The following is a 26,743-nucleotide window of genomic DNA, read 5'->3' on the forward strand; positions in this document are numbered from 1 at the left end:
TAGTTTCAACAGGTGAAGAAATCAGCCTGGCTGGCATCATACGCGGTCTTCACCATGGGCTTCATCACGTGCCAAGCTTGCGGAATCTTGGTTCCCAGGCCAGAGGTTGGGCCCGAGCTCCTGCGATGGGAGCTCCGAGTCCAAACTGCTGGACTAACAGAGAACCTCACACCCCAGGGAATATCAATAGGAGTGAGGCCTCCTGGAGGTCCTCATCTCAGCACCAGGACCCAGCTCTATTCAACTGCCCGCAAACTCCAGTGCTGGACGTCTCAGGCCAAACAACCAGTAGGACAGGACTACAGCACCACCCATTTAAAAAAAAAAAAAAGAAATGACAAAAAAATATGTTACAGATGAAGGAGCAAGGTAGAAACCTACAAGACCAAATAAATGAAGAAAAAATAGGTAACCTACTTGAAAAAGAATTCAGAGTAATGATAGTAAAGATGATCCAAAATCTGGGAAACAGAATGAAGAAAATACAAGAAACATTTAACACGGATCCAGAAGAACTAAAGAGCAAACAAACAGTGATGATCAACACAATTGGTGAAATTAAAAATACTCTAGAAGGAATCAATAACAGAATAACTGAGGCAGAAGAATGGATAAGTGAGCTGGAAGATAAAATGATGGAAATAACTGCCAGGGAGCAGAATAAAGAAAAAAGAATTAAAACAATTGAGGACAGTCTCAGACACTTCTGAACAACATTAAATGCACCAACACTGGAAATATAGGGGTCCCAGAAGAAGAAAAAAAGAAAGGGTCTGAGAAAATATCTGAAGACATTATAGTCGAAAACTTCCCTAACATGGGAAAGGAAGTAGTCAAACAAGTCCAGGAAGCACAGAGAGTACCATACAGGATAAACCCAAAGAGAAACATGCCAAGACACGTATTAATAAAACTATCAAAAATTAAACACAAAGAAAAAATATTAAAAGCAGCAAAGGAAAAGCAACAAATAACATACAAGGGAATACCCACGAGGTTAACACCTGATTTTTCAGCAGAAACTCTGCAAGCCAGAAGGGAGTGGCAGGACATATTTAAAATGATGAAAGGGAAAAACCTACAACCAAGATTACTCTACCCAGCAAGGATCTCATTCAGACTCGATGGAGAAATTAAAACCTTTACAGATAAGCAAAAGTTAAGAGAATTTGGCACCACCAAACCAGCTCTACAACAAATGCTAAAGGAACTTCTCTAGGCAGGATACATAAGAGAGGGAAAAGACCTAAAAAACAAACACAAAACAATTAAGAAAATGGTAATAGGAACATACACAGAGATAATTACCTTAAATGTAAATGGACTAAATGCTCCCACCAAAAGACATAGACTGGCTGAATGAATACAAAAACAAGACCCATACATATGCTGCTTACAAGACACCCACTTCAGACCTAGGGACACATACAGACTGAAAGTGAGGGGATGGAAAAAGATATTCCATGCAAATGGAAATCAAAAAAAAAGCTGGAGTAGCAATTCTCATATCAGACAAAATAGACTTTAAAATAAAGACTATTGCAAGAGACAAAGAAGGACACTACATAATGATCAAGGGATCAATCCAAGAAGACATAACAATTGTAAATATTTATACACCCAACATAGGAGCACCTCAATACATAAGGCAAATGCTAACAGCCATAAAAGGGGAAATCGACAGTAACACAATGATAGTAGGGGACTTTAACACCCCACTTTCACCAATGGACTGATCATCCACAATGAAAATAAATAAGGAAAAAGAAGCTTTAAATGACACATTAAGCAAGACAGACTTAATTGATATTTATAGGACATTACATCCTAAAACAACAGAATACATTTTCTTCTCAAGTGCTCATGGAACATTCTCCAGGACAGACCATATCTTGGGTGACAGATCAAGCCTTGGTAAATTTACGAAAATTGAAATTGTATCAAGAATCTTCTCAGACCACAACCCTATGAGACTAGATATCAATTCCAGGAAAAAAACTGTAAAAAATACAAACACGTGGAGGCTAAACAATATACAACTAAATAACCAAGAGACCACTGAAGAAATCAAAGAGGAAATCAAAGAATACCTAGAAACAAATGACAATGAAAACATGATGACCCAAAACCTATGGGATGCAGCAAAAGCAGTTCTATGAGGGAAGTTTATAGCAATACAATCCTACCTCAAGAAACAAGAAACATTGCAAATAAACAATGTAAACTTACACCTAAAGCAATTAGAGAAAGAAGAACAAAAAACCCCCAAAGTTAGCAGAAGGAAAGAAATCATAAAAATCACATCAGAAATAAATGAAAAAGAAATGAAGGAAATGATAGCAAAGATCAATAAAATTAAAAGCTGGTTCTTTGAGAAGATAAACAAAATTGATACACCATTAGCCAGACTCATGAAGAAAAAAACAGAGAAGACTCAAATCAACAGAATTAGAAATGGAAAAGGAGAAGTAACAACTGACACTGCAGAAATACAAAGGATCATGAGAGATTACTACAAGCAACTATATGCCAATAAAATGGACAACCTGGAAGAAGTGGCAAAATTCTTAGAAGAGCACAACCTTCTGAGACTGAACCAGGAGGAAACAGAAAATACAAACAGACCAATCACAAGCACTGAAATTGATACTGTGATTAAAAATCTTCCAATAACAAAAGCCCAGGACCAGATGGCTTCACAGGCGAATTCTTTCAAACATTTAGAGAAGAGCTAACACCTATCCTTCTCAAACTCTTCCAAAATATAGCAGAGGGAGGAACACTCCCAAACTCATTCTACGAGGCCACTATCACCCTGATACCAAAACCAAAGTTGTCACAAAGAAAGAAAACTACAGGCCAATATCTCTGATGAACATAGATGCAAAAATCCTCAACAAAATACTAGCAAACAAAATCCAACAGCATGTTAAAAGGATCATACACCATGATCGAGTGGGGTTTATCTCAGGAATGCAAGGATTCTTCAATATACACAAATCAATCAATGTGATACACCATATTAACAAACTGAAGGATAAAAACCATGTGATATTCTCAATAGATATAGAAAAAAGCTTTCGACAAAATTCAACACCCATTTATGATAAAAACTCTCCAGAAAGTAGGCATAGAGGGAACTTACCTCAACATAACAAAGGCCATATATGACAAACCCACAGCCAACATCGTTCTCAATGGTGAAAAACTGAAACCATTTCCCCTAAGATCAGGAACAAGAAAAGGTTGCCCACTCTCGCCACTATTGCTCAGCATAGTTTCAGAAGTTTTAGCCACAGCAATCAGAGAAGAAAAGGAAATAAAAGGAATCCAAATCAGAAAAGAAGTTAAACTGTCACTTTTTGCAGATGACATGATACTATACATAGAGAATCCTAAAAATGCTACCAGAAAACTGCTAGAGCTAATCAATGAATGTGGTAGAGTAGCAGGATACAAAATTAATGCACAGAAATCCCTTGAATTCCTATACACTAATGATGAAAAATCTGAAAGAGAAATTAAGCAAACACTCCCATTTATCATTGCAACAAAAAGAATAAAATACCTAGGAATAAACCTACCTAAGGAGACAAATGACCTGTATGCAGAAAACTATAAGACACTGATGAGACAAATTAGAGATGATACAAACAGATGGAGAGATATACTATGTTCTTGGATTGGAAGAATCAACATTGTGAAAATGACTGTACTACCCAAAGCAATCTACAGATTCAATGCAATCCCTATCAAACTACCACTGGCATTTTTCACAGAACTAGAACAAAAAATTTCACAATTTGTATGGAAACACAAAAGACCCTGAATAGTCAAAGCTGTCTTGAGAAAGAAAAACGGAGCTGGAGGAATCAGGCTCCCTGACTTCAGACTATACTACAAAGCTACAGTAATCAACACAGCATGGTACTGGCACAAAGACAGAAATATAGATCAATGGAACAGGATAGAAAGCCCAGAGATAAACCCATGCACATATGGTCACCTTATCTTTGATAAAGGAGGCAAGAATATGCAATGGAGAAAAGACAGCCTCTTCAATAAGTGGTGCTGGGAAAATTGAACAGCTACATGTAAAAGAATGAAATTAGCACACTCCCTAACACCATACACAAAAATAAACTCAAAATGGATAAAAGACCTAGATGTAAGGCCAGACACTATAAAACTCTTCGAGGAAAACATAGGCAGAACATACTATGACATAAATCACAATAAGATCCTTTTTGACCCACCTCCTAGAGAAATGGAAATAAAAACAAAAATAAACAAATGGGACCTAATGAAACTTAAAAACTTTTGCACAGCAAAGGAAACTGTAAACAAGATGAAAAGACAACCCTCAGAATGGGAGAAAATATTTGCAAATAAAGCAACTGACAAAGGAGTAATCTCCAAAATTTACAAGCAGCTCATGCAGCTCAATATCAAAAAAAACAAACAACCCAATCCAAAAATGGGCAGAAGACCTAAATAGATATTTCTCCAAAGAAGATATACAGATTGCTAACAAACACATGAAAGGATGCTCAATGTCACTAATCATTAGAGAAATGCAAATCAAAACTACAATGAGGTATCACCTCACACCAGTCAGAATAGCCACCAGCAAAAAATCTGCAAAGAATAAATGCTGAAGTGGGTGTGGAGAAAAGGGAACCCTCTTGCACTGTTGGTGGGAATGTAAAATTGATACAGCCACTATGGAGAACAGTATGGAGGTTCCTCAAAAAACTAAAAATAGAACTAGTATACGACACAGCAATCCCACTACTGGGATTCCCTTTTTGAATTATGATTTTCCCTGAGAAAATCATAATTCAAAAAGAGTCATGTACCACAATGTTCACTGCAGCACTATTTACAATAGCCAGGACATGGAAGTAACCTAAGTGTCCACCGACAGATGAATGGATAAAGAAGATGTGGTACACATATACAGTGGAATACTACTCAGCCATAAAAAAGTAAGGAAATTGAGTTATTTGTTGTGAGGTGGATGGACCTAGAGTCTGTCATACAGAGTGAAGTAAGTCAGAAAGAGAAAAACAAATACCGTATGCTAACACATATATATGGAATCTAAAAAGAAAATGGTTCTGATGAACCTAGGGGCAGGACAGGAATAAAGATACAGACTTAGAGAATGGACTTGAGGACATGGGGAGGGGAAGGGTAAGCTGGGATGAAGTGAGAGAGTGGCATGGACATATATACACTACCAAATGTAAAACAGATAGCTAGTGGGAAGCAGCTGCACGACATAGGGAGATCAGTTCGGTGCTTTTTGACCACCTAGAGGGGTGGGATAAGGAGGGTGGGCGGGAGGTGCAAGAGGGAGGGGATATGGGGATATACGTATGCATATAACTGATTTACTTTGTTATACAGCAGAAACTAACACAACACTGTAAAGCAATTATACTCCAATAAAGATGTTAAAAAAAAAACTGAAAGGCAAATCATTATGATATGGAGTGAAGAAAGCATTTCTTAAATAAAACACCATAAAGAAAAAAAAAAGAGTGAACACTACTGTAAACTATGGACTTTGGGTGATGATGATAAATCAATGTAGGTTCATCAGCTGTAACCCAGGTGTAACTCTGGTCAGGGATGTTGAAAACGGGAGAGGCTAAGTGTGTGTAGAGGTGGTGGGTATACAGGAACTCTCTCTCCTTTCCCTGGATTTTGCTGTGAACCTGAAACTGCTCTAAAATATTAAAAAATCTTTTTTTTTTTTTTTTTTGGCGGTACGCGGGCCTCTCACTGCCGTGGCCTCTCCCGTCGCGGAGCACAGGCTCCAGACGCGCAGGCTCAGCGGCCATGGCTCTCAGCCCAGCTGCTCCGCGGCATGTGGGATCCTCCCGGACCGGGGCACGAACCCACGTCCCCTGCATCGGCAGGTGGACTCTCAACCACTGAGCCACCAGGGAAGCCCTAAAAAAAAATTAAAAAAAAAAATTTTATGAGGCAACAGGTAACTTAAATAAAGTGTAAGTAATTTTTCCAAAGGTCCCACAGCTGGAAAGTGATGGAGCTGAAGACAGAGCAGAGATTGATCCTGTGTCTTGCTCCAAGGCCTCCATCTAACCAATACGTCCTAGAGAAGCGACCCCTCTGTGTGACTTGCTCCTTTACTCCTTCTGCACATGAATCACCTGGGCAGGTTGTGATCCCATCTGGGGTAGGGCCTGACAGCTTGCATTTCTAACGAGCTCCCTGGCAACAGGGATGGGGCCGGTCCAGAGGGGACACTGAGTTGCCAGGGTCTGTGTTCCACCCACACCAACCTGCTGCCTGAGTCCAGTGCACACCCTGCGTTTTATCATCACCAGTGTCTTACTGATGCTCCCTCCACCAAGAATGTCTTTCTGCCACATCTCTGCTTGTCAAAGATCATAATCTCCTTTAGATATACAAATTAAAGTCTACTCTCATGATGAATCATCACCTGACCCTCACCCACCCCCCCGCCAACAGCCAGAGTCAATTTCTCCCTCTGATGTGCTTCCCTTGCCTTCAGCACCATTTCATGCAGCGCGTGCTTCTTCCTTGTTAACTGGCATCTCCCTGCTCATTGGCTGTGCATCTGTTCACTTCTGCTGTTTTGAAAGCATCTTGAGGAGAGGGACTCTCTTTCATCTTCATAGGTTCCTTAACACTGAGCAGGGCTTTGTATGCAGAAAGGAACATGACCCTCCCTTGCCCCCTTCCTTGTCTTCCTGATATTCGACCTCTCTTCTATCAAATAGGACAATAACACCCACACATTTGGATTGTTGTGAGGTTTAAATTAAATGTCATACGTAAAATGCCTCACCCACAGTAAGCTCCTGATAAGTATTTATTGAACTGGATTTTCCTCTTTTATTATCTGAATAAAGAAAGGACGTGGGCGTGGAGGTGAGTTAATGACAGAGCCAGGCCTGATACCAGGTATCTTAACCTTTATTCTAGTCTAGTCATTTTTCCACTGTATCAAGCTCTATTTTGGTTATGTGAGTAACTCCCAGTCATTCGTGTGACTAAAATTTATCGCTATTTACAGAAGAAACCTAGAATATTGTTTCCTGGGTCACACTTTCTGTACGATTTCACTGGCTAGAGTTCAGACAGAGCTTACAAATAAAAGGCATTGATGTATCCTCACATCATGGTAAACAATAAAGTAACATAATATATTTAATATCCATCTGTAATGTAATGGTATGTCTATGTAACTCAAAACAACCAAATTTAGCAATAGGAAATGGTTCCAGATTAAACATGATCATACAAGAGAAAATGAATGATTATGATCAACCAGAGTGATTACCTTCACCAATTACTCACTGGGACACCTTGGCAAACTCACTTGATTTCTCAGTTACTTCATCTGGAAAACGCACACACTATCAACCGCCTTACTCGCTTCTCAGGGTTCATGTGATGAGCAAAAAATTGCCAATTAATGCAAATGCTATGAAAAATATAGCAAACTTTCTATGTGCAAAAAATCATTTACAGTATCTTTGGGCATAATCCTGAGCTGAGGGGAAAGGCAACATATAGAGAGTGGAAGGCTTGGGGAGGACCAAGTATTAGGTATTTCATCTACTATTAGTACTTTTTAGATCGATGGTCTTTGCTCCAAGTATCTAAATGAGACATGAGTCATATGTGAGGAGGCTGGAGAGCAGAATGCTTCCAGAGCCACCTTCCCCTTTTCAGAATAAGAAAAGATGGTTTATTTGATGTAGGCATGTTGATTGGCAGTGCAGGCTTGCAAATTCCTTCGGTATTAAGTCATGTCTTCAAAACTGGGTGGGGCGCTGAGTTATGAAGTTTTTTTCTTCTCCTCTGGAAGCCAGGGCTTGGAAGTAGCTGAAGAGGTCATGTGAACTAAATTGGGTGGTCTCGGGAAAATTCCGTATAAACAGCATTGCTCATCTAAAAGTAGCCCAAAATGCTGCACATCTGCCTGTCCATATAAAACAAACAGAATCTGGACTCCATTAATGTGCCTGAGGAATAAATTATTCTCTAATAAATGTTCTTATAATCACAGTGGAGAGGAAGGTCAAGGACACCAAAGGAAATGAGACTCCGCTGCACCGATCTGTTGGCGGAAGCCTGGAGGAGGAGAGACAGGAGGAAGAAGTCCACAGCTGTGTCTGATGCAAGAGAGGCCGTGCCTTCTCTAAAGATGGGGAGTGTAGAGGCTCCGGGAGGGTACCTTATTCTAGACTGCCAAGGAGAATGCCAAATCACCCCGGGAGGGGGCTTTTGCTCTTAGCTTTTGCCAGATGATCCAAGAACAACTCAGTGAGACAGTCAACTGAGCTCCAGACCCAATGACCTCTGTGCCCTGAAGGTCACAATGTCCCCATGACATGGGCTACTGAGCTCCAGCAACGATGGAACAGGGCACTTGGGCTGTCGGGTTTTTGCATCCAGATATTGCTAATGCACGAAACACCTACTTTTCTCTACCTTTGCCCTGTCGAATATTTGCTGTCATTGGCTGATGAGCACAAGGGCCCTTGTTTTGTAAGGGGAGACAGAGAAGTCTGATTGACTCAGAGGTGGTGGGGAAGAGAGAAGAGGAGGCTGGAGCGTGATGTGGCCTCTGTTCCCTGTCTGGCTCCCTGGACTGCATTTGAGCCCTGCTGCTGAAGGACTGAACTGCTTTCATTATAGACTGTAAGATTCTTGCAGGGGTGAGAGGTCTGAGGCACGGTAGGCTCAGAATTGTCTGGGGCGCCCTGCCTCTGTGAGAAACCTGGCCCGGCCCTGGGACCCAGAGGGCTGGCACTCTCACAATAGGGCCCATTAGCGAAGGCTTCACTAATGATGCTAGAAGAGGCTTCTCAGGCACAGACTGAGCAGGGGCTGACCGAGGAGGTGGCAGATGCGTTGTGGTAAGTGCAGCTGACAGACTGATTTGTGTACCCATGTGAGGACCCATTTGGGGACCCTCAGAAATCACTGAAGATTACATTCTTGATTGGGCAGATGGGAAACGTTCAACCCCAATTCAATGAACTTTGGGCATACTCATAAGTGGATCCAATTTTGTATTTACCGACTGGTAATGCCCAAGGTCAAAGCTACATAGAAAATGACATTTGGGTTTTGGAAATTTCAGGTATTTATTTGGCATTTATATAATCTTCCTCTGGCTATGCCACACTCATTTGCTGTAAAAGTCACGATGTCTTTAACATAATGGAGTTCGTGAAACTATTTCCTAATACATCTTGCTTTCCTAATTTTAAAAAACGTTAAGGCAATGATTTTTATTACTGTTGTAGCTTCAAAATTTCATTATACTTTGGATAAGGCTCTGTGACTTCTGTTTCTTGTCAAGACAGAATAAAAAAGACCAGATTTACTCTCTTGCAAGTCACACAAAATTTATGGTTTCCGAGTGCATATAAAAGCTATGTTTATACTATATTGTACTCTATTAAGTGTGCAATAGCATTATGTCAAAAAAAACTATGTACATACCTCAATTTAAAAATACTTTGTTCCTAAAAATTGTTAACCATCATCTGAACCTTCAGTGAGTTGTAATATTTTTGCTGGTGGAGGGTCTTATTTCAACATTAATGGCGGCTGACCTATCAGGGTGACGGTGGCTGAAGGCTGGAGAGGCCGTGGCAACTTCTTAAAATGAGACCACAGTGACGTCTGCCGCATCGATTGACTCTTCCTTTCAAGCACAATTTCTCTGGAGCGTGCAATGCTGATTGATAGCATCTTACCCACAGTAGAACTTCTTTCTAAACTGGTGACAATCCTCTCAAACCTTGCTGCTGCTTTATCAAGTAACTTTATGTAATATTCTAAATCCTGTGCTATCATTTCAACAATTAAGTTTGCCATCTTATGGGCTTCCCTGGTGGCGCAGTGGTTGAGAGTCCACCTGCCGATGCAGGGGACACGGGTTCGTGCCCCGATCCCGGAAGATCCCACGTGCCGCGGAGCGGCTGGGCCCGCGAGCCATGGCCGCGGAGCCTGTGTGTCCGGAGCCTGTGCTCCGCAACGGGAGAGGCCACAGCAGTGAGAGGCCCGTGTACAGCAAAAAAAAAAAAAAAGTTTGCCATCTTATATGGGTTCAGTTCACGGTGCTTCAAAATAATTCAATAGTAACATCAAAGACCACTGATCACAGATCACCATAACAAGTATAATGATATGAAAAAGTTTGAAAAATTATGAGACTTAGCAAAATGTGACACAGAGACACAAAGGGAGCAAATGCTGTTGGAAAAATGGTGCTAGCAGGCTTACTTGACACAGGGTTGCCACAAACTTCAATTTTCAAAAAGTGTACTATCTGCAAAACTAAATAAAGTGAAACAATAAAACGAGCTTATGCCTGTATGTTGTTTTAAGCTGTTAAATCTGTAGTAATTTGTCATGCAGCAATAGAGAAGCCATACAACTGAATAGGATTAATGGCAGTTGGGACATTGCAGAAGAAATGATTAGTGAACTTGAGGACAACAACAGAGTATCCAAAAATGGAACAGAAAAAAAAGAATTAAACAAAACAAAACAAATAGATCATCAAAGAGATGTGGAACAATTTTAGGATATGGCTTAATAGACATGTAATTAGAGTCCCTGAAAACGAGGACTGGGGAAAAAACCATTAGAAGAAATAATGGCTAAATAACTTCCATGTTTGATGAAAAGTGTAAGTCCACAGATCTAAGAAGCTCAATGCAATCCAAGTACAAGCAACATGAAGAAAACTACACCAAAGCATAAAAATACTAATGACAATATATTTCTGATTAGAAACAAATCAAGTGAGGAAATAATGGAAAAACACATTTAAAGTACTGAAAAAAGACTGTCAACCTAGCACTCTATACCCCCCAAAATTATCATTCAAAAACTGAGGGTGGAATAAAGATGGTTTCAGACAAACAAAAGCTGAAATAATTCATCACCAGCAGAGCTGTACTACGAAAACTGTTAAAGGAAGAACTTCAGACAGGAGGAAAATGATTATGAGAAGGGAATGTGGATCTGCACAAAGAAATGAAAAGCACTGGAAATGGTAACTACATGAGTAAATATAAAAGATTTTTTTCTCTTAGTATTTAAGTCTTTTTAAAAACATAAACTTTTAACTTTGGAGTAATTTCAGACTTACAGAAAAGTTGCAAAGTTAGTAGAAGATATTTGGATATAAGCTGCCTTCACAACCAACTTCACATATTAAGAAACAAAGTGGTTAAAAGCAAAAGGAAAGAGAAACATATAACATCAGTATTCATTAAAGAAATACAGGGGCTTCCCTGGTGGTGCAGTGGTTGAGAGTCCGCCTGCCGATGCAGGGGACACGGGTTCGTGCCCCAGTCCAGGAAGATCCCACATGCCGCGGAGCGACTGGGCCCGTGAGCCATGGCCGCTGAGCCTGAGCGTCAGGAGCCCGTGCTCCGCAGCGGGAGGGGCCACAGTGGTGAGAGTCCCGCGTACCGCAAAAAAAAAAAAAAAAAAGAAGAAATACAAACTAAAATACAATGAGATACCTTTATTCCTTTGAATGGCTAAAATGAAAACCATACCAAATGTTGGTGAGAATGTAGAGCAACTGGAACTCTTACGTACTGCTGAAGGGGACATAAAACGGTGCAGCCACTTTGAAAAACAGTTGAGCAGTTTTTAAGAAAGTTAAGTATGCGTCTGCTATAAAGTCCAGGCATTCACCACTAGGTATTTACCCAGGAGAAAAGAAAGCTCATGTCCACACAAGGGCTGTTACAGACTTTCATAGCAGCTGTGTCTGTAACAGCCCCACCAAAGTAAAAACTGCCGTCATGTCCATCAACAGGTGCCAAGGAGGCGGGCTCAAAGGGGGTGCTGTGCACTAGGAAACGGAAATGCCTCACACTGGCAAGTGGATGAGTGGATGTGCAAACAGGATCCTGTGCTAGGTCTGCTGTGCCCATGTGTGCCTGTAACAGTGCTTGCTGACTGGCCATTTTCAAAGAGGACTTCACATCTGGTTTAGTATTAGAAAATGTAAAAAAAACAAAAACAAAACAAAACACCAAAATGAAAAACTCAGTTAAAAAAATCAATCAGGGACTTCCGGGGAAGATGGCGGAAGAGTAAGACGTGGAGATCACCTTCCTCTCCACAGATACACCAGAAATACAGCTACACGTGGAACAACTCCTACAGAACACCTACTGAACGCTGGCAGAAGACCTCAGACCTCCCAAAAGGCAAGAAACTCCCCACGTACCTGGGTAGGGCAAAGTGGAGAGATTCCCTCACAGAGGATCGGTGCCGACTGGCACTCACCAGCCCGAGAGTCTTGTCTGCTCGCCCGCCGGGGCGGGCGGCGCTGGAAGCTGAGGCTCGGGCTTCGGTCAGAGAGCAGGGAGAGGACTGGGGCTGGCGGCGAGAACTCAGCCTGAAGGGGGCTAATGCGCCACAGCTAGCTGGCAGGGAGTCCGGGAAAACTCTGGAGCTGCTGAAGAGGCGAGAGACTATTTCTTCCCTCTTGGTTTCCTGGTGTGCGAGGAGAAGGGATTAAGAGCGCTGCTTAAAGGAGCTCCACAGACGGGCGCGAGCCGCAGCTGAAAGCGCGGAGCCCAGAGACGGGCGTGGGACGCTGGGGCTGCTGCTGCCGCCGCCAAGAGGCCTGTGTGCGAGCGCAGGTCACTGTCCACGCCCCCTTTCCGGGGAGCCTGTGCAGCCCGTCACTGCCAGGGTCCCGGGATCCAGGGACAGCTTCCCTGGGAGAACACACGGCACGCCTCGGGCTGGTGCAACGTCACGCCGGCCTCTGCCGCTGCAGGCTCGCCCCACACTCCGTGCCCCTCCGTCCCCCCCGGCCTGAGTGAGCCAGAGTCCCCGAAGCGGCTGCTCCTTTAACCCTGTCCTGTCTGAGGGAAGAACAGACGCCCTCCGGTGACCTACACGCAGAGGCGGGGCCAAATCCAAAGCTGAGACCCGGGAGCTGTGAGAACAAAGAAGAGAAAGGGAAATCTCTCCCAGCAGCCTCAGAAGCAGCGGATTAAAGCTCCACAATCAACTTGATGTACCCTGCATCTGTGGAATACATGAATAGACAACAAATCATCCCAAATTGAGGAGCCAGGAGTCAGTGCTGTGCCTCTGAGGTGGGAGAGCCAACTTCAGGACACTGGTCCACAAGAGACCTCCCAGCTCCACATAATATCAAACGGCGAAAATCTTCCAGAGATCTCCATCTCAACACCAGCACCCAGCTTCACTCAACGACCAGCAAGCTACAGTGCTGGACACCCTATGCCAAACAACTAGCAAGACAGGAACACAAGGCCACCCATTAGCAGAGAGGCTGACTAAAATCATAAAAAGTCCACAGACACCCCAAAACACACCACCAGATGTGGACCTGCCCACCAGAAAGACAAGATCCAGCCTCATCCACCAGAACACAGGCACTAGTCCCCTCCACAAGGAAGCCTACACAACCCACTAAACCAACCTTAGCCACTGGGCACAGACACCAAAAACAACGGGAACTACGAACCTGCAGCCTGCAAAAAGGAGACCCCAAACACAGTAACATAAGCAAAATGAGAAGACAGAAAAACACACAGCAGAAGGAGCAAGATAAAAACCCACCAGACCTAACAAATGATGAAGTAATAGGCAGTCTACCTGAAAAAGAATTCAGAATAATGATAGTAAAGATGAAACAAGATTCTATTTCCCAGATCCAAAATCTTAGAAATAGAATAGACAAAATGCAAGAAACAGTTAACAAGGACCTAGAAGAACTAAAGATGAATCAAGCATCGATTAAAAACACAATAAATGAAATGAAAAATACTCTAGATGGGATCAATAGCAGAATAACTGAGGCAGAAGAACGGATAAGTGAGGTGGAAGATAAAATAGTGGAAATAACTGATGCAGAGCAAAATAAAGAAAAAAGAATGAAAAGAACAGAGGACAGTCTCAGAGACCTCTGGGACAACATTAAACGCACCAACATTCGAATTATAGGGGTTCCAGAAGAAGAAGAGAAAAAGAAAGGGACTGAGAAAATATTTGAAGAGATTATAGCTGAAAACTTCCCTAATATGGGAAAGGAAATAGTTAATCAAGTCCAGGAGGCACAGAGAGTCCAGTACAGAATAAATCCAAGGAGAAATACGCCAAGACACATATTAATCAAACTGTCAAAAATTAAACACAAAGAAATCATATTAAAAGCAGCAAGGCAAAAACAACAAATAACACACAAGGGAATCCCCATCAGGTTAACAGCTGATCTCTCAGCAGAAACTCTACAAGCCAGAAGGGAGTGGCAGGACATAATTAAAGTGATGAAGGAGAAAAACCTGCAACCAAGATTACTCTACCCAGCAAAGATCTCATTCAGATTTGATGGAGAAATTAAAACCTTTACAGACAAGCAAAAGCTGAGAGAGTTCAGCACCACCAAACCAGCTTTACAACAAATGCTAAAGGAACTTCTCTAGGCAAGAAACACAACAGAAGGAAAAGACCTACAATAACGAACCCAAAACAATTAAGAAAATGGGAATAGGAACATACATATCAATAATTACCTTAAATTACCTTAAATGTAAATGGACTAAATGCTCCCAGCAAAAGACACAGAGTGGCTGAATGGATACAAAAACAAGACCCATATATATGCTGTCTACAAGAGACCCACTTCAGACCTAGAGACACATACAGACTGAAAGTAAGGGGATGGAAAAAGATATTCCATGCAAATGGAAACCAAAAGAAAGCTGGAGTAGCAATTCTCATATCAGACAAAATAGACTTTAAAATAAAGACTATTAGAAGAGACAAAGAAGGACACTACATAATGATAAAGGGATGGATCCAAGAAGAAGATATAACAATTGTAAATATTTATGCACCCAACATAGGAGCACCTCAATACATAAGGCAAATACTAACAGCCATAAAAGGAGAAATCGACAGTAACACACTCATAGTAGGGGACTTTAACACCCCACTTTCACCAATGGACAGATCATCCAAAAGGAAAATAAATAAGGAAACACAAGCTTTAAATGATACATTAAACAAGATGGACTTAATTGATATTTATAGGACATTCCATCCAAAAACAGCAGAATACACATTTTTCTCAAGTGCTCATGGAACATTCTCCAGGATAGATCATATCTTGGGTCACAAATCAAGCCTTGGTAAATTTAAGAAAATTGAAATTGTATCAAGTATCTTTTCTGACCACAATGCTGTGAGACTAGATATCAATTACAGGAAAAGAGCTGTAAAAAATACAAACACATGGAGGCTAAGCAATACACTACTTAATAACGAAGTGATCACTGAAGAAATCAAAAAGGAAATTTAAAAATACCTAGAAACAAATGACAATGGAGACACGACGACCCAAAACCTATGGGATGCAGCAAAAGCAGTTCTAAGAGGGAAGTTTATAGCAATACAATCCTACCTTAAGAAACAGGAAACATCTCGAATAAACAACCTAACCTTGCACCTAAAGCAATTAGAGAAAGAAGAACAAAAACATCCCAAAGTTAGCAGAAGGAAAGAAATAATAAAGATCAGATCAGAAATAAATGAAAAAGAAATGAAGGAAACGATAGCAAAGATAAATAAAACTAAAAGCTGGTTCTTAGAGAAGATAAACAAAATTGATAAACCATTAGCCAGACTCATCAAGAAAAAAAGGGAGAAGGGGCTTCCCTGGTGGCGCAGTGGTTGAGAGTCTGCCTGCTAATGCAGGGGACACGGGTTCGAGCCCTGGTCTGGGAGGATCCCACATGCCACGGAGCAACTAGGCCCGTGAGCCACAACTACTGAGCCTGCGCGTCTGGAGCCTGTGCTCCTGCAACAAGAGAGGCCGCAATAGTGAGAGGCCTGCGCACCGCGATGAAGAGTGGCCCCCACTTGCCACAACTAGAGAAAGCCCTCGCACAGAAAGGAAGACCCAACACAGCAAAAATAAATAAATAAATTAATAAACTCCTACCAAAAACATCTTCTTTAAAAAAAAAAAAAGAAAAGAAAAGAAAAAAAGGGAGAAGACTCAAATCAATAGAAATGAAAACGGAGAAGTAACAACTGACACTGCAGGAATACAAAGGATCATGAGAGATTGCTACAAGCAACTCTATGCCAATAAAATGGACAACCTGGAAGAAATGGACAAATTCTTAGAAATGCACAACCTGCCAAGACTGAATCAGGAAGAAACAGAAAATATGAACAGACCAATCACAAGCACTGAAATTGAAACTGTGATCAAAAATCTTCCAACAAACAAAAGCCCAGGACCAGATGGCTTCACAGGCGAATTCTATCAAGCATTTAGAGAAGAGCTAACACCTATCCTTCTCAAACTCTTCCAAAATATAGCAGAGGGAGGAACACTCCCAAACCCATTCTAGGAGGCCACAATCACCCTGATACCAAAACCAGACAAGGATGTCACAAAGAAAGAAAACTACAGGCCAATATCACTGATGAACATAGATGCAAAAATCCTCAACAAAATACTAGCAAACAGAATCCAACAGCACATTAAAAGCATCATACACCATGATCAAGTGGGGTTTATTCCAGGAATGCAAGGATTCTTCAATATACGCAAATAAATCAACATGATACACCATATTAACAAATTGAAGGTGAAAAACCATATGATCATCTCAATAGATGCAGAGAAAGCTTTCGACAAAATTCAACACCCATTTATGATAAAAACCCTGCAGAAAGTAGGCATAGAGGGAACTTTCCTCAACATAATAAAGGCCATATATGACAAACCCACAGCCAGCATCATCCTCAATGGTGAAAAACTGAAACCATTTCCATTAAGATCAGGAACAAGACAAGGTTGCCCACTCTCACCACTCTTATTCAACATAGTTTTGGAAGTTTTAGCCACAGCAATCAGAGAAGAAAAGGAAATAAAAGGAATCCAAATCAGAAAAGAAGAAGTAAAGCTGTCACTGTTTGCAGATGACATGATACTATACATAGAGAATCCTAAAGATGCTACCAGAAAACTACTAGAGCTAATCAATGAATTTGGTAAAGTAGCAGGATACAAAATTAATGCACAGAAATCTCTGGCATTCCTATATACTAATGATGAAAAATCTGAAAGTGAAATCAAGGAAACACTCCCATTTACCATTGCAACAAAAAGAATAAAATATCTAGGAATAAACCTACCTAAGGAGACAAAAGACCTGTATGCAGAAAATTATAAGACACTGATGAAAGAAATTAAAGATGATACAAATAGATGGAGAGATGTACCATGTTCTTGGATTGGAAGAATCAACATTGTGAAAATGACTCTACTACCCAAAGCAATGTACAGATTCAATGCAATCCCTATCAAACTACCACTGGCATTTTTCACAGAACTAGAACAAAAAAATTCACAATTTGTATGGAAACACAAAAGACCCCGAATAGCCAAAGCAATCTTGAGAACGAAAAATGGAGCTGGAGGAATCAGGCTCCCTGACTTCAGACTATACTACAAAGCTACAGTAATCAAGACAGTATGGTACTGGCACAAAAACAGAAATATAGATCAATGGAACAGGATAGAAAGCCTAGAGATAAACCCACGCCCATATGGTCACCTTATCTTTGATAAAGGAGGCAGGAACGTACAGTGGAGAAAGGACAGTCTCTTCAATAAGTGGTGCTGGCAAAACTGGACAGGGACATGTAAAAGTATGAGATTAGATCACTCCCTAACACCATACACAAAAATAAACTCAAAATGGATTAAAGACCTAAATATAAGGCCAGACACTATCAAACTCTTAGAGGAAAACATAGGCAGAACACTCTATGACATAAATCACAGCAAGATCCTTTTTGACCCACCTCCTAGAGAAATGGAAATAAAGACAAAAATAAACACATGGGACCTAATGAAACTTCAAAGCTTTTGCACAGCAAAGGAAACCATAAACAAGACCAAAAGACAACCCTCAGAATGGGAGAAAATATTTGCAAATGAAGCAACTGACAAAGGATTAATCTCCAAAATTTATAAGCAGCTCATGCAGCTCAATAACAAAAAAACAAACAACCCAATCCAAAAATGGGCAGAAGACCTAAATAGACATTTCTCCACAGAAGATATACAGACTGCCAACAAACACATGAAAGGATGCTCAACATCTTTACTCATTAGAGAAATGCAAATCAAAACTACAATGAGGTATCATCTCACACCAGTCAGAATGGCCATCATCAAAAAATCTAGAAACAATAAATGCTGGGGAGGGTATGGAAAAAAGGGAACACTCTTGCACTGCTGGTGGGAATGTGAATGGGTACAGCCACTATGGAGAACGGTATGGATGTTCCTTAAAAACTACAAATAGAACTACCATATGACCCAGCAATCCCACTACTGGGCATATACCCTGAGAAAACCATAATTCAAAAAGAGTCATGTACCAAAATGTTCATAGCAGCCCTATTTACAATAGCCCGGAGATGGAAACAACCTAAGTGTCCATCATCGGATGAATGGATAAAGAAGATGTGGCACATATATACAATGGAATATTACTCAGCCATAAAAAGAAACGAAACTGAGCTATTTGTAATGAGGTGGATGGACCTAGAGTCTGTCATACAGAGTGAAGTAAGTCAGAAAGAGAAAGACAAATACTGTATGCTGACACATATATATGGAATTTAAGAAAAAAAATGTCATGAAGAACATAGGGGTAAGACAGGAATAAAGACACAGACCTACTAGAGAATGGACTTGAGGATATGGGGAGGGGGAAGGGTAAGCTGTGACAAAGCAAAAGAGCGGCATGGACATATATACACTACCAAACGCAAGGTAGATAGCTAGTGGGAAGCAGCCGCATAGCACAGGGAGATCAGCTCGGTGCTTTGTGACTGCCTGGAGGGGTGGTATAGGGAGGGTGGGAGGGAGACGCAAAAGGGAGGGGATATGGGAACATATGTATATGTATAACTGATTAAATTTGTTATAAAGCAGAAAAAAAATAAAATAAATAAAAATAAATAAATAAATAAAGTGCACAGAACCTTAGGAAAAAAAAAAAAAAGAAAATCAATCAGGGACTTCCCTGGTGGCGCAGTGGTTAAGAATCCGCCTGCCAATGCAGGGGACATGGGTTTGAGCCCTGGGCCGGGAAGATCCCACATGCCGCGGAGCAACTAAGCCCGTGTGCCAAAACTACTAAGCCTGTGCTCTAGAGCCCGCAAGCCACAGCTACCGAGCCCACATGCCACAGCTACTGAAGCCCGTGCACCTAGAGCCCGTGCTCCACAACAAGAGAAGCCACTGCAATGAGAAGCCCGTGCACCGCAACAAAGAGTAGCCCCCGCTCACCGCAACTAGAGAAAGCCTGCGCACAGCAATGAAGACCCAACAGAGCCAAAAATAAATAAATTAATAAATTAAAAAATATAAAATTAGGGCTTCCCTGGTGGCGCAGTGGTTAAGAGTCCGCCTGCCGATGCAGGGGACACGGGTTTGTGCCCCGGTCCGGGAAGATCCCACATGCCGCGGAGTGGCTAGGCCCGTGAGCCATGGCCGCTGAGCCTGCGTGTCCGGAGCCTGTGCTCCGCAACAGGAGAGGCCACAACAGTGAGAGGCCCGCGTACAGCAAAAAAAAAAAAAAAAAAAAAAAAAAAAGAAACGAAACTGAGCTATTTGTAATGAGGTGGATGGACCTAGAGTCTGTCATACAGAGTGAAGTAAGTCAGAAAGAGAAAGACAAATACTGTATGCTGACACATATATATGGAATTTAAGAAAAAAAAATGTCATGAAGAACATAGGGGTAAGACAGGAATAAAGACACAGACCTACTAGAGAATGGACTTGAGGATATGGGGAGGGGGAAGGGTAAGCTGTGACAAAGCAAAAGAGCGGCATGGACATATATACACTACCAAACGCAAGGTAGATAGCTAGTGGGAAGCAGCCGCATAGCACAGGGAGATCAGCTCGGTGCTTTGTGACTGCCTGGAGGGGTGGTATAGGGAGGGTGGGAGGGAGACGCAAAAGGGAGGGGATATGGGAACATATGTATATGTATAACTGATTAAATTTGTTATAAAGCAGAAAAAAAATAAAATAAATAAAAATAAATAAATAAATAAAGTGCACAGAACCTTAGGAAAAAAAAAAAAAAGAAAATCAATCAGGGACTTCCCTGGTGGCGCAGTGGTTAAGAATCCGCCTGCCAATGCAGGGGACATGGGTTCGAGCCCTGGGCCGGGAAGATCCCACATGCCGCGGAGCAACTAAGCCCGTGTGCCAAAACTACTAAGCCTGTGCTCTAGAGCCCGCAAGCCACAGCTACTGAGCCCACATGCCACAGCTACTGAAGCCCGTGCACCTAGAGCCCGTGCTCCACAACAAGAGAAGCCACTGCAATGAGAAGCCCGTGCACCGCAACAAAGAGTAGCCCCCGCTCACCGCAACTAGAGAAAGCCTGCGCACAGCAATGAAGACCCAACAGAGCCAAAAATAAATAAATTAATAAATTAAAAAATATAAAATTAGGGCCTCCCTGGTGGCGCAGTGGTTAAGAGTCCGCCTGCCGATGCAGGGGACACGGGTTTGTGCCCCGGTCCGGGAAGATCCCACATGCCGCGGAGTGGCTAGGCCCGTGAGCCATGGCCGCTGAGCCTGCGTGTCCGGAGCCTGTGCTCCGCAACAGGAGAGGCCACAACAGTGAGAGGCCCGCGTACAGCAAAAAAAAAAAAAAAAAAAAAAAAAAAAGAAACGAAACTGAGCTATTTGTAATGAGGTGGATGGACCTAGAGTCTGTCATACAGAGTGAAGTAAGTCAGAAAGAGAAAGACAAATACTGTATGCTGACACATATATATGGAATTTAAGAAAAAAAAATGTCATGAAGAACATAGGGGTAAGACAGGAATAAAGACACAGACCTACTAGAGAATGGACTTGAGGATATGGGGAGGGGGAAGGGTAAGCTGTGACAAAGCAAAAGAGCGGCATGGACATATATACACTACCAAACGCAAGGTAGATAGCTAGTGGGAAGCAGCCGCATAGCACAGGGAGATCAGCTCGGTGCTTTGTGACTGCCTGGAGGGGTGGTATAGGGAGGGTGGGAGGGAGACGCAAAAGGGAGGGGATATGGGAACATATGTATATGTATAACTGATTAAATTTGTTATAAAGCAGAAAAAAAATAAAATAAATAAAAATAAATAAATAAATAAAGTGCACAGAACCTTAGGAAAAAAAAAAAAAAGAAAATCAATCAGGGACTTCCCTGGTGGCGCAGTGGTTAAGAATCCGCCTGCCAATGCAGGGGACATGGGTTCGAGCCCTGGGCCGGGAAGATCCCACATGCCGCGGAGCAACTAAGCCCGTGTGCCAAAACTACTAAGCCTGTGCTCTAGAGCCCGCAAGCCACAGCTACTGAGCCCACATGCCACAGCTACTGAAGCCCGTGCACCTAGAGCCCGTGCTCCACAACAAGAGAAGCCACTGCAATGAGAAGCCCGTGCACCGCAACAAAGAGTAGCCCCCGCTCACCGCAACTAGAGAAAGCCTGCGCACAGCAATGAAGACCCAACAGAGCCAAAAATAAATAAATTAATAAATTAAAAAATATAAAATTAGGGCCTCCCTGGTGGCGCAGTGGTTGAGAGTCCGCCTGCCGATGCAGGGGATACGGGTTCGTGCCCCGGTCTGGGAGGATCCCATATGCCGCGGAGCGGCTGGGCCCGTGAGCCGTGGCCGCTGGGCCTGCGCATCCGGAGCCTGCGCGTCCGGAGCCTGTGCTCCGCAACGGGGGAGGCCACAACAGTGAGAGGCCCGCATACCACAAAAAAGAAAAAATAAATAAAATAAAATAAAATTAAATTAAAAATCAATCAACAGTTTTGATTAATGTTACATAATTTACACCCTACTGTGGCCAAAAGTTCTAGGAAGCTGCTCCAAGTGCTCTAACTCCGCTTCCACCATAGAGACCAACAAGGCCAACTTCTTTCAGATGTGCTTTTAAATCCCATTCAAGTTGCCAGGGCTCTGATTAAGTCACACATTTTATGTAAAACTTTTGGCCTCCTCCTCTTGACTCACCACCATCTGTTTCTTCTGCATGTTCACCCCTGATTCTCATCTGCTCACATTGGCTGTGCACTATGGTTTTTACCCCTACAGTCAAAATAAATTCTCTTCTCCTCCCATTTATCTAATGATTAATGCCGCCAGGGCCAATTAGGTAGTGGAGCTGTGGTTCTGTGCTCACAGGCCCTTCCAGCACACCTAACCCAACAGCTGAAATTTAATAACAAATTGTGGGTGTTATAAATACACTGGTCCACACTGGAAAGGGACTGAGGTATTTCAGGAGGCAAGAGGCAATGAAAGCAATATTCTTCTTCACTAGAAAACTGACATTTCAGATTCTATTAAAGCACTAGTTATTTCTGGAGCATTAAAGACCTAAAAGCAGATTTTGCTACCACTGGCAGACATGGCTAGATATTAAGGATGCATTAATGATTCCCACATAGGATGTTCAATTTTTATAACTCTGGTTTTTATTTGGCTAAGAAGAACAGGAAGGAGGAGTTTCTAAAGTCTCTTAAAACCCTGGGATTTAGCTTATCAATAGATAATAAAATCCACCCAAACTCTGATCATATAAATCCCTCTTCATAATGGCACTTCTGACTGAAGTGCCACGAAATAGAAGTAGCACATCCTATATTACATAATGAGAGAAAACTCACTTAAAATTCAAATTCAACTTTCAAATATACAATACTATTACTAGTATTATTATTAACTACAGTCAACAGGCTGTACGTTACGTCATGCTAAGAGAGTACATCTTAGAAGTTCTCATAAGAAGAAAACAAATTTGTAACTGTGTGGCAATGGATATTAACTGGACTTATTGTGGAGATCACTAAAGAAAATGCAAATGCAATTCAGAAGGAAAGTATCCAAACTAAAAAAAAAAAAAAAAAAAAAAGTTTTCATGGGTCCATCTCTTAATAATAACCATATATATTAATAGAGTTTTTGGATTCTTATTTTCTTATAACTAGAAACATGTTTTGTTAACTTATAATTTTTTTTTTTTTTCTTTTTTTTTTTGCGCTATGCGGGCCTCTCACTGTTGTGGCCTCTCCCGTTGCGGAGCACAGGCTCCGGATGCGCAGGCCCAGCGGCCATGGCTCACGGGCCCAGCCGCTCCGCGGCATATGGGATCCTCCCAGACCGGGGCACGAACCCGTATCCCCTGCATCGGCAGGCGGACTCTTAACCACTGCGCCACCAGGGAGGCCCAACTTATAATATTATTAATAGCTACCCTTTATTGTGGTAGATGCTGTGCTGTGTTTTACTTGCTTTATGTCATTTTCTAGATGAGAAAATGGCATCTTAGTTAAATAGCTGGTCCAAGCTCACTTACTTATTGGCAGGGCCAGAATGGGAACCCAGGCCTGCCCATGGCAGAGTTCTCACACTTGACCATTATGGTGAACTTCAGGAAAATGATACAAATTTGGGAATTCCCTGGTGGTCCAGTGATTAGGGCTCAGCACTTCCACTCCGGGGCCCAGGTTTGATCCCTGGTTGGGGAACTAAGATCCTGCAAGACATGCGGCGTGGCCAAAAGTAAAAAATTTAAAAAGATACAAATTCACACTAATGAAGCTGACAATGCTAGTGGCAGCAGTGCTCCAAAATGAAGGCCTGAGGGCTCCCTCCTTATCATGTCCACTGCAGATGTGCGAGGGTCAAGGCGGAGGAAGCGCAGACGCTGCTTGTCTCCTGATAACATTTCTGCGGCCCTCAAAGGAAGCATCAAAATACGGCAGCTCTGATGGCCCTTTGGCTGTTGGCACTGCTGCTTAAGCTGTGAGTCATGCTCTTGGGCCTCTGCCTCTGTGGACCCTGACTGCTTGTTCTTCACCCAGAGTCTCTGGGGAGGAGGGAAGGTGAGTTTTGCTCCATCACGGTCGCGTGTAGTCACGGGAATACAGTGGTTTCTTTTCCCACCTCCTGCAGCTCAGGGCTCTGTGAAAGCACCATGGTGCCAACCTAGGCTTGTAGATGAGACAAAGCTGCTGAGACCTGGGTTCCCACTTACCCAGAGCAGCTCCACTGTTGAGGTTTTAGGGAAGATATCACTTAAAAAGTTTCAGTGCTGAAAAAAAAGTTTGAGAACCACCAGGCTGCTGGGAGACGGCACAGTTCAGTGGTTGAGGTCATGGCTTTGTAGCTTGATAACATGGGTTCAAGTCCAGGTTCAACCACTCTTGGACTACGTGCCCCCTGGAGCAAGTTCATCCACTCTCTGAACCTCAAACCTCTTCTGGCTCCAGAACTGGAATCAGTGGTTGTTATTAACTCTACCGTCTGGCCCTATTAGTAGGTGAAGAACTAGAGGCAAGTGGGTTAAAACTCAGGAGAAGGGGAAATAGTTCCTGGTTTGTGAAAGAGTTGGGGCCTGGCTCCCCAGACAGGTCTGAAGCTAAAAGTTTACCTGTGTTGTGTCTTCTAATGATAAAACTCTCCTGTTATAATTATAAAATATGAGGTCTAGAGAAGTTGTGACTTATACCAAGATTAAATTAGAAACGTATATTCTATAAACTATTCTGTTTCTATGTCCATGAACCTTTTTTTCTTTCTTCTGGAAATCTCTAAACTTTCTTATTCAAATAAATAAAGTAGTTTTCTATATATGAGGGGACCTGATGTAAGCTTAGGGGAAAGCTGTAGTTCTGGAATACAAGTGAAAGAAAGCCTGAAAATCTACGAGGGATAGAGTTGAAGCTGGCCAAAATATATATATACACATATATATTTAAATATAGAAATACGTATTTAATATTTAATATATAGATATATATTAGTTATAATAGACTGGTTAAAAATGAAAATCAGGGCTTCCTTGGTGGCGCAGTGGTTGAGAGTCTGCCTGCCGATGCAGGGGACACAGGTTCGTGCCCCGGTCCGGGAAGATCCCACATGCCGTGGAGCAGCTGGGCCCGTGAGCCATGGCCGCTGAGCCTGCGCGTCCGGAGCCTGTGCTCTGCAACGGGAGAGGCCACAACAGTGAGAGGCCCGCCTACCGCAAAAAAAAAAAAAAAAAAAAAATGAAAATCAACATGGCTTAATGCAATCTTTTTAACCCATTACATTAATAATAATGATATAATAGTACAGACTTTATTAAAAAAAATTTTCATACAGTAATTCTCAGACCAATGGACGCTAGGACAACACACACTTAATCTAAAAGTAAAATGAAAAGAGTGCCTCCCCTTTCTTTCTTATTCTGTGCTGTCACGGTGAAAAAGCTCAAGCATCAGCTCTCTTTGGCCACATCACACTCAACAATGCAATATGCAGAGAAGGGGCTTTGGCTGGACAAAAAGGCACAGAAGCCAATGGCACGTGCCCTGAAGGATGCTTCCTGAAGCCTTTAATTACGAGACCTGGCCTTTCTTTGCTCGAGCCCCTTCATGAGAATCCCGGAGTTCACTAAGCTCAACTTCTGACACTGTAATGCTAGATTTAGTCTGTTCCTAATGAAAGGGAGGGAAAAACGTGAGAGCAAACGCACCCTATTTGGAACCGCGACAGAGGAAGGACAGACGTGAGTCATTCCACCTGCAAGGAGGGGCCCTGTGCCTCTGTGAAATGCAAGGTCATTCCAACTCCAAACGAGAAGGAGAAACTACTGTGAATGCGTTAAAAAGTCGGGAGCACTCTGGGTCAAAAGAAAGTCTCCTTAGGGTCGGTTTCCCTGCCAGAGAAAGGGCTTTCCCATCTGCCCCTCAGTCACCACGTCTGAACTTAACAAATTCAGACAAATGAAAGCAGAAATGCTCCTGCTACCTTCTGTGTTTGCTTGATGCCTTTTCTCTTCCCCTCCTCTCAGAATCAAGAGGGTTGTTGGCATTTTGGATCAAAATTAGGCAAGTGATGTTCTGACAGAACCCTCTGACAGCAGGAAACTCTGTTAGCATTTTGATAGCGTGAGTCTGTCAGCCACGGAGGCCCAGTGGAGTGATAACAGGGCCACCAGCATGAGGCTCTACAACGTGAGGGAAATCCAGGACTTCTTTGTAAGAATGACCTGTTTTTCCCAAGAAGTACAAACTGAAAAAACAATGAGTTGGCACTTTTTGCCCATGAAATTGAGAAACATATTAAATAGAATGACAATATCCCGAGGTGGTGACACTGTGAAAACAACAGACACTTTCGTGAACCGCCGTTGGGAATACACATTAAATGCAACTGTTTGACAGGGAAATCGGGCGATAAGGTATCAAAAGCTTTCAAAGGGCACACGGTTTCAGTAGCTAGCCGACTGAAAGGATCAGAGATGCGCCCAACATTTTGTGAATAAGGATGTGTATGTATCATAGCCTTAGTTACCACGCAGGAGCACTTTAAGCCAGGGGTCCCCAACCCCCGGGCCGCGGACCAGTACCGCTCCGCTGCCTATTAGGAACCGGGCCGCACAGCAGGGGGCAAGCAGCGGGCAGGTGAGCGAAGGTGCCGCTCCGCATCGTTCGCGTCACCACCTGAATGAACCATCCTCCGCCCGCACCACCCTCCGTGGAAACACTGTCTTCCCCAGAACCGGTCCCCGCTGCCAAAAATGTTGGGGAGCACTGCTTTAAGGGATCTAAGTGTCTA

At 42.5% G+C, this 26,743-nt stretch overlaps 1 protein-coding gene across 6 annotated transcripts in view; it reads right to left on the reverse strand.

Annotated features, from left to right (window-relative positions):
• The window catches only part of PRTFDC1 (phosphoribosyl transferase domain containing 1), a 101,829-nt gene that overhangs the window by 29,454 nt on the left and 45,632 nt on the right, over positions 1-26,743 (reverse strand). Inside the window, exon 4 of one of the 6 annotated variants that reach the window (XM_060095461.1) lies at positions 24,896-25,124. The exons of 4 other annotated variants lie outside the window; for them this stretch is intronic. In XM_060095461.1, the coding sequence (XP_059951444.1) occupies positions 24,960-25,124 (165 nt within the window). In that variant the 3' untranslated portion in view covers positions 24,896-24,959. Of the gene's footprint in view, positions 1-24,895; positions 25,161-26,743 lie in introns of those variants that run through there. One more of the 6 variants, XM_060095456.1, reaches the window with a different exon arrangement.

The sequence above is a fragment of the Mesoplodon densirostris genome, chromosome 4 (genome assembly GCF_025265405.1).
Source record: "Mesoplodon densirostris isolate mMesDen1 chromosome 4, mMesDen1 primary haplotype, whole genome shotgun sequence".
Taxonomy (NCBI): domain Eukaryota; kingdom Metazoa; phylum Chordata; class Mammalia; order Artiodactyla; family Ziphiidae; genus Mesoplodon; species Mesoplodon densirostris.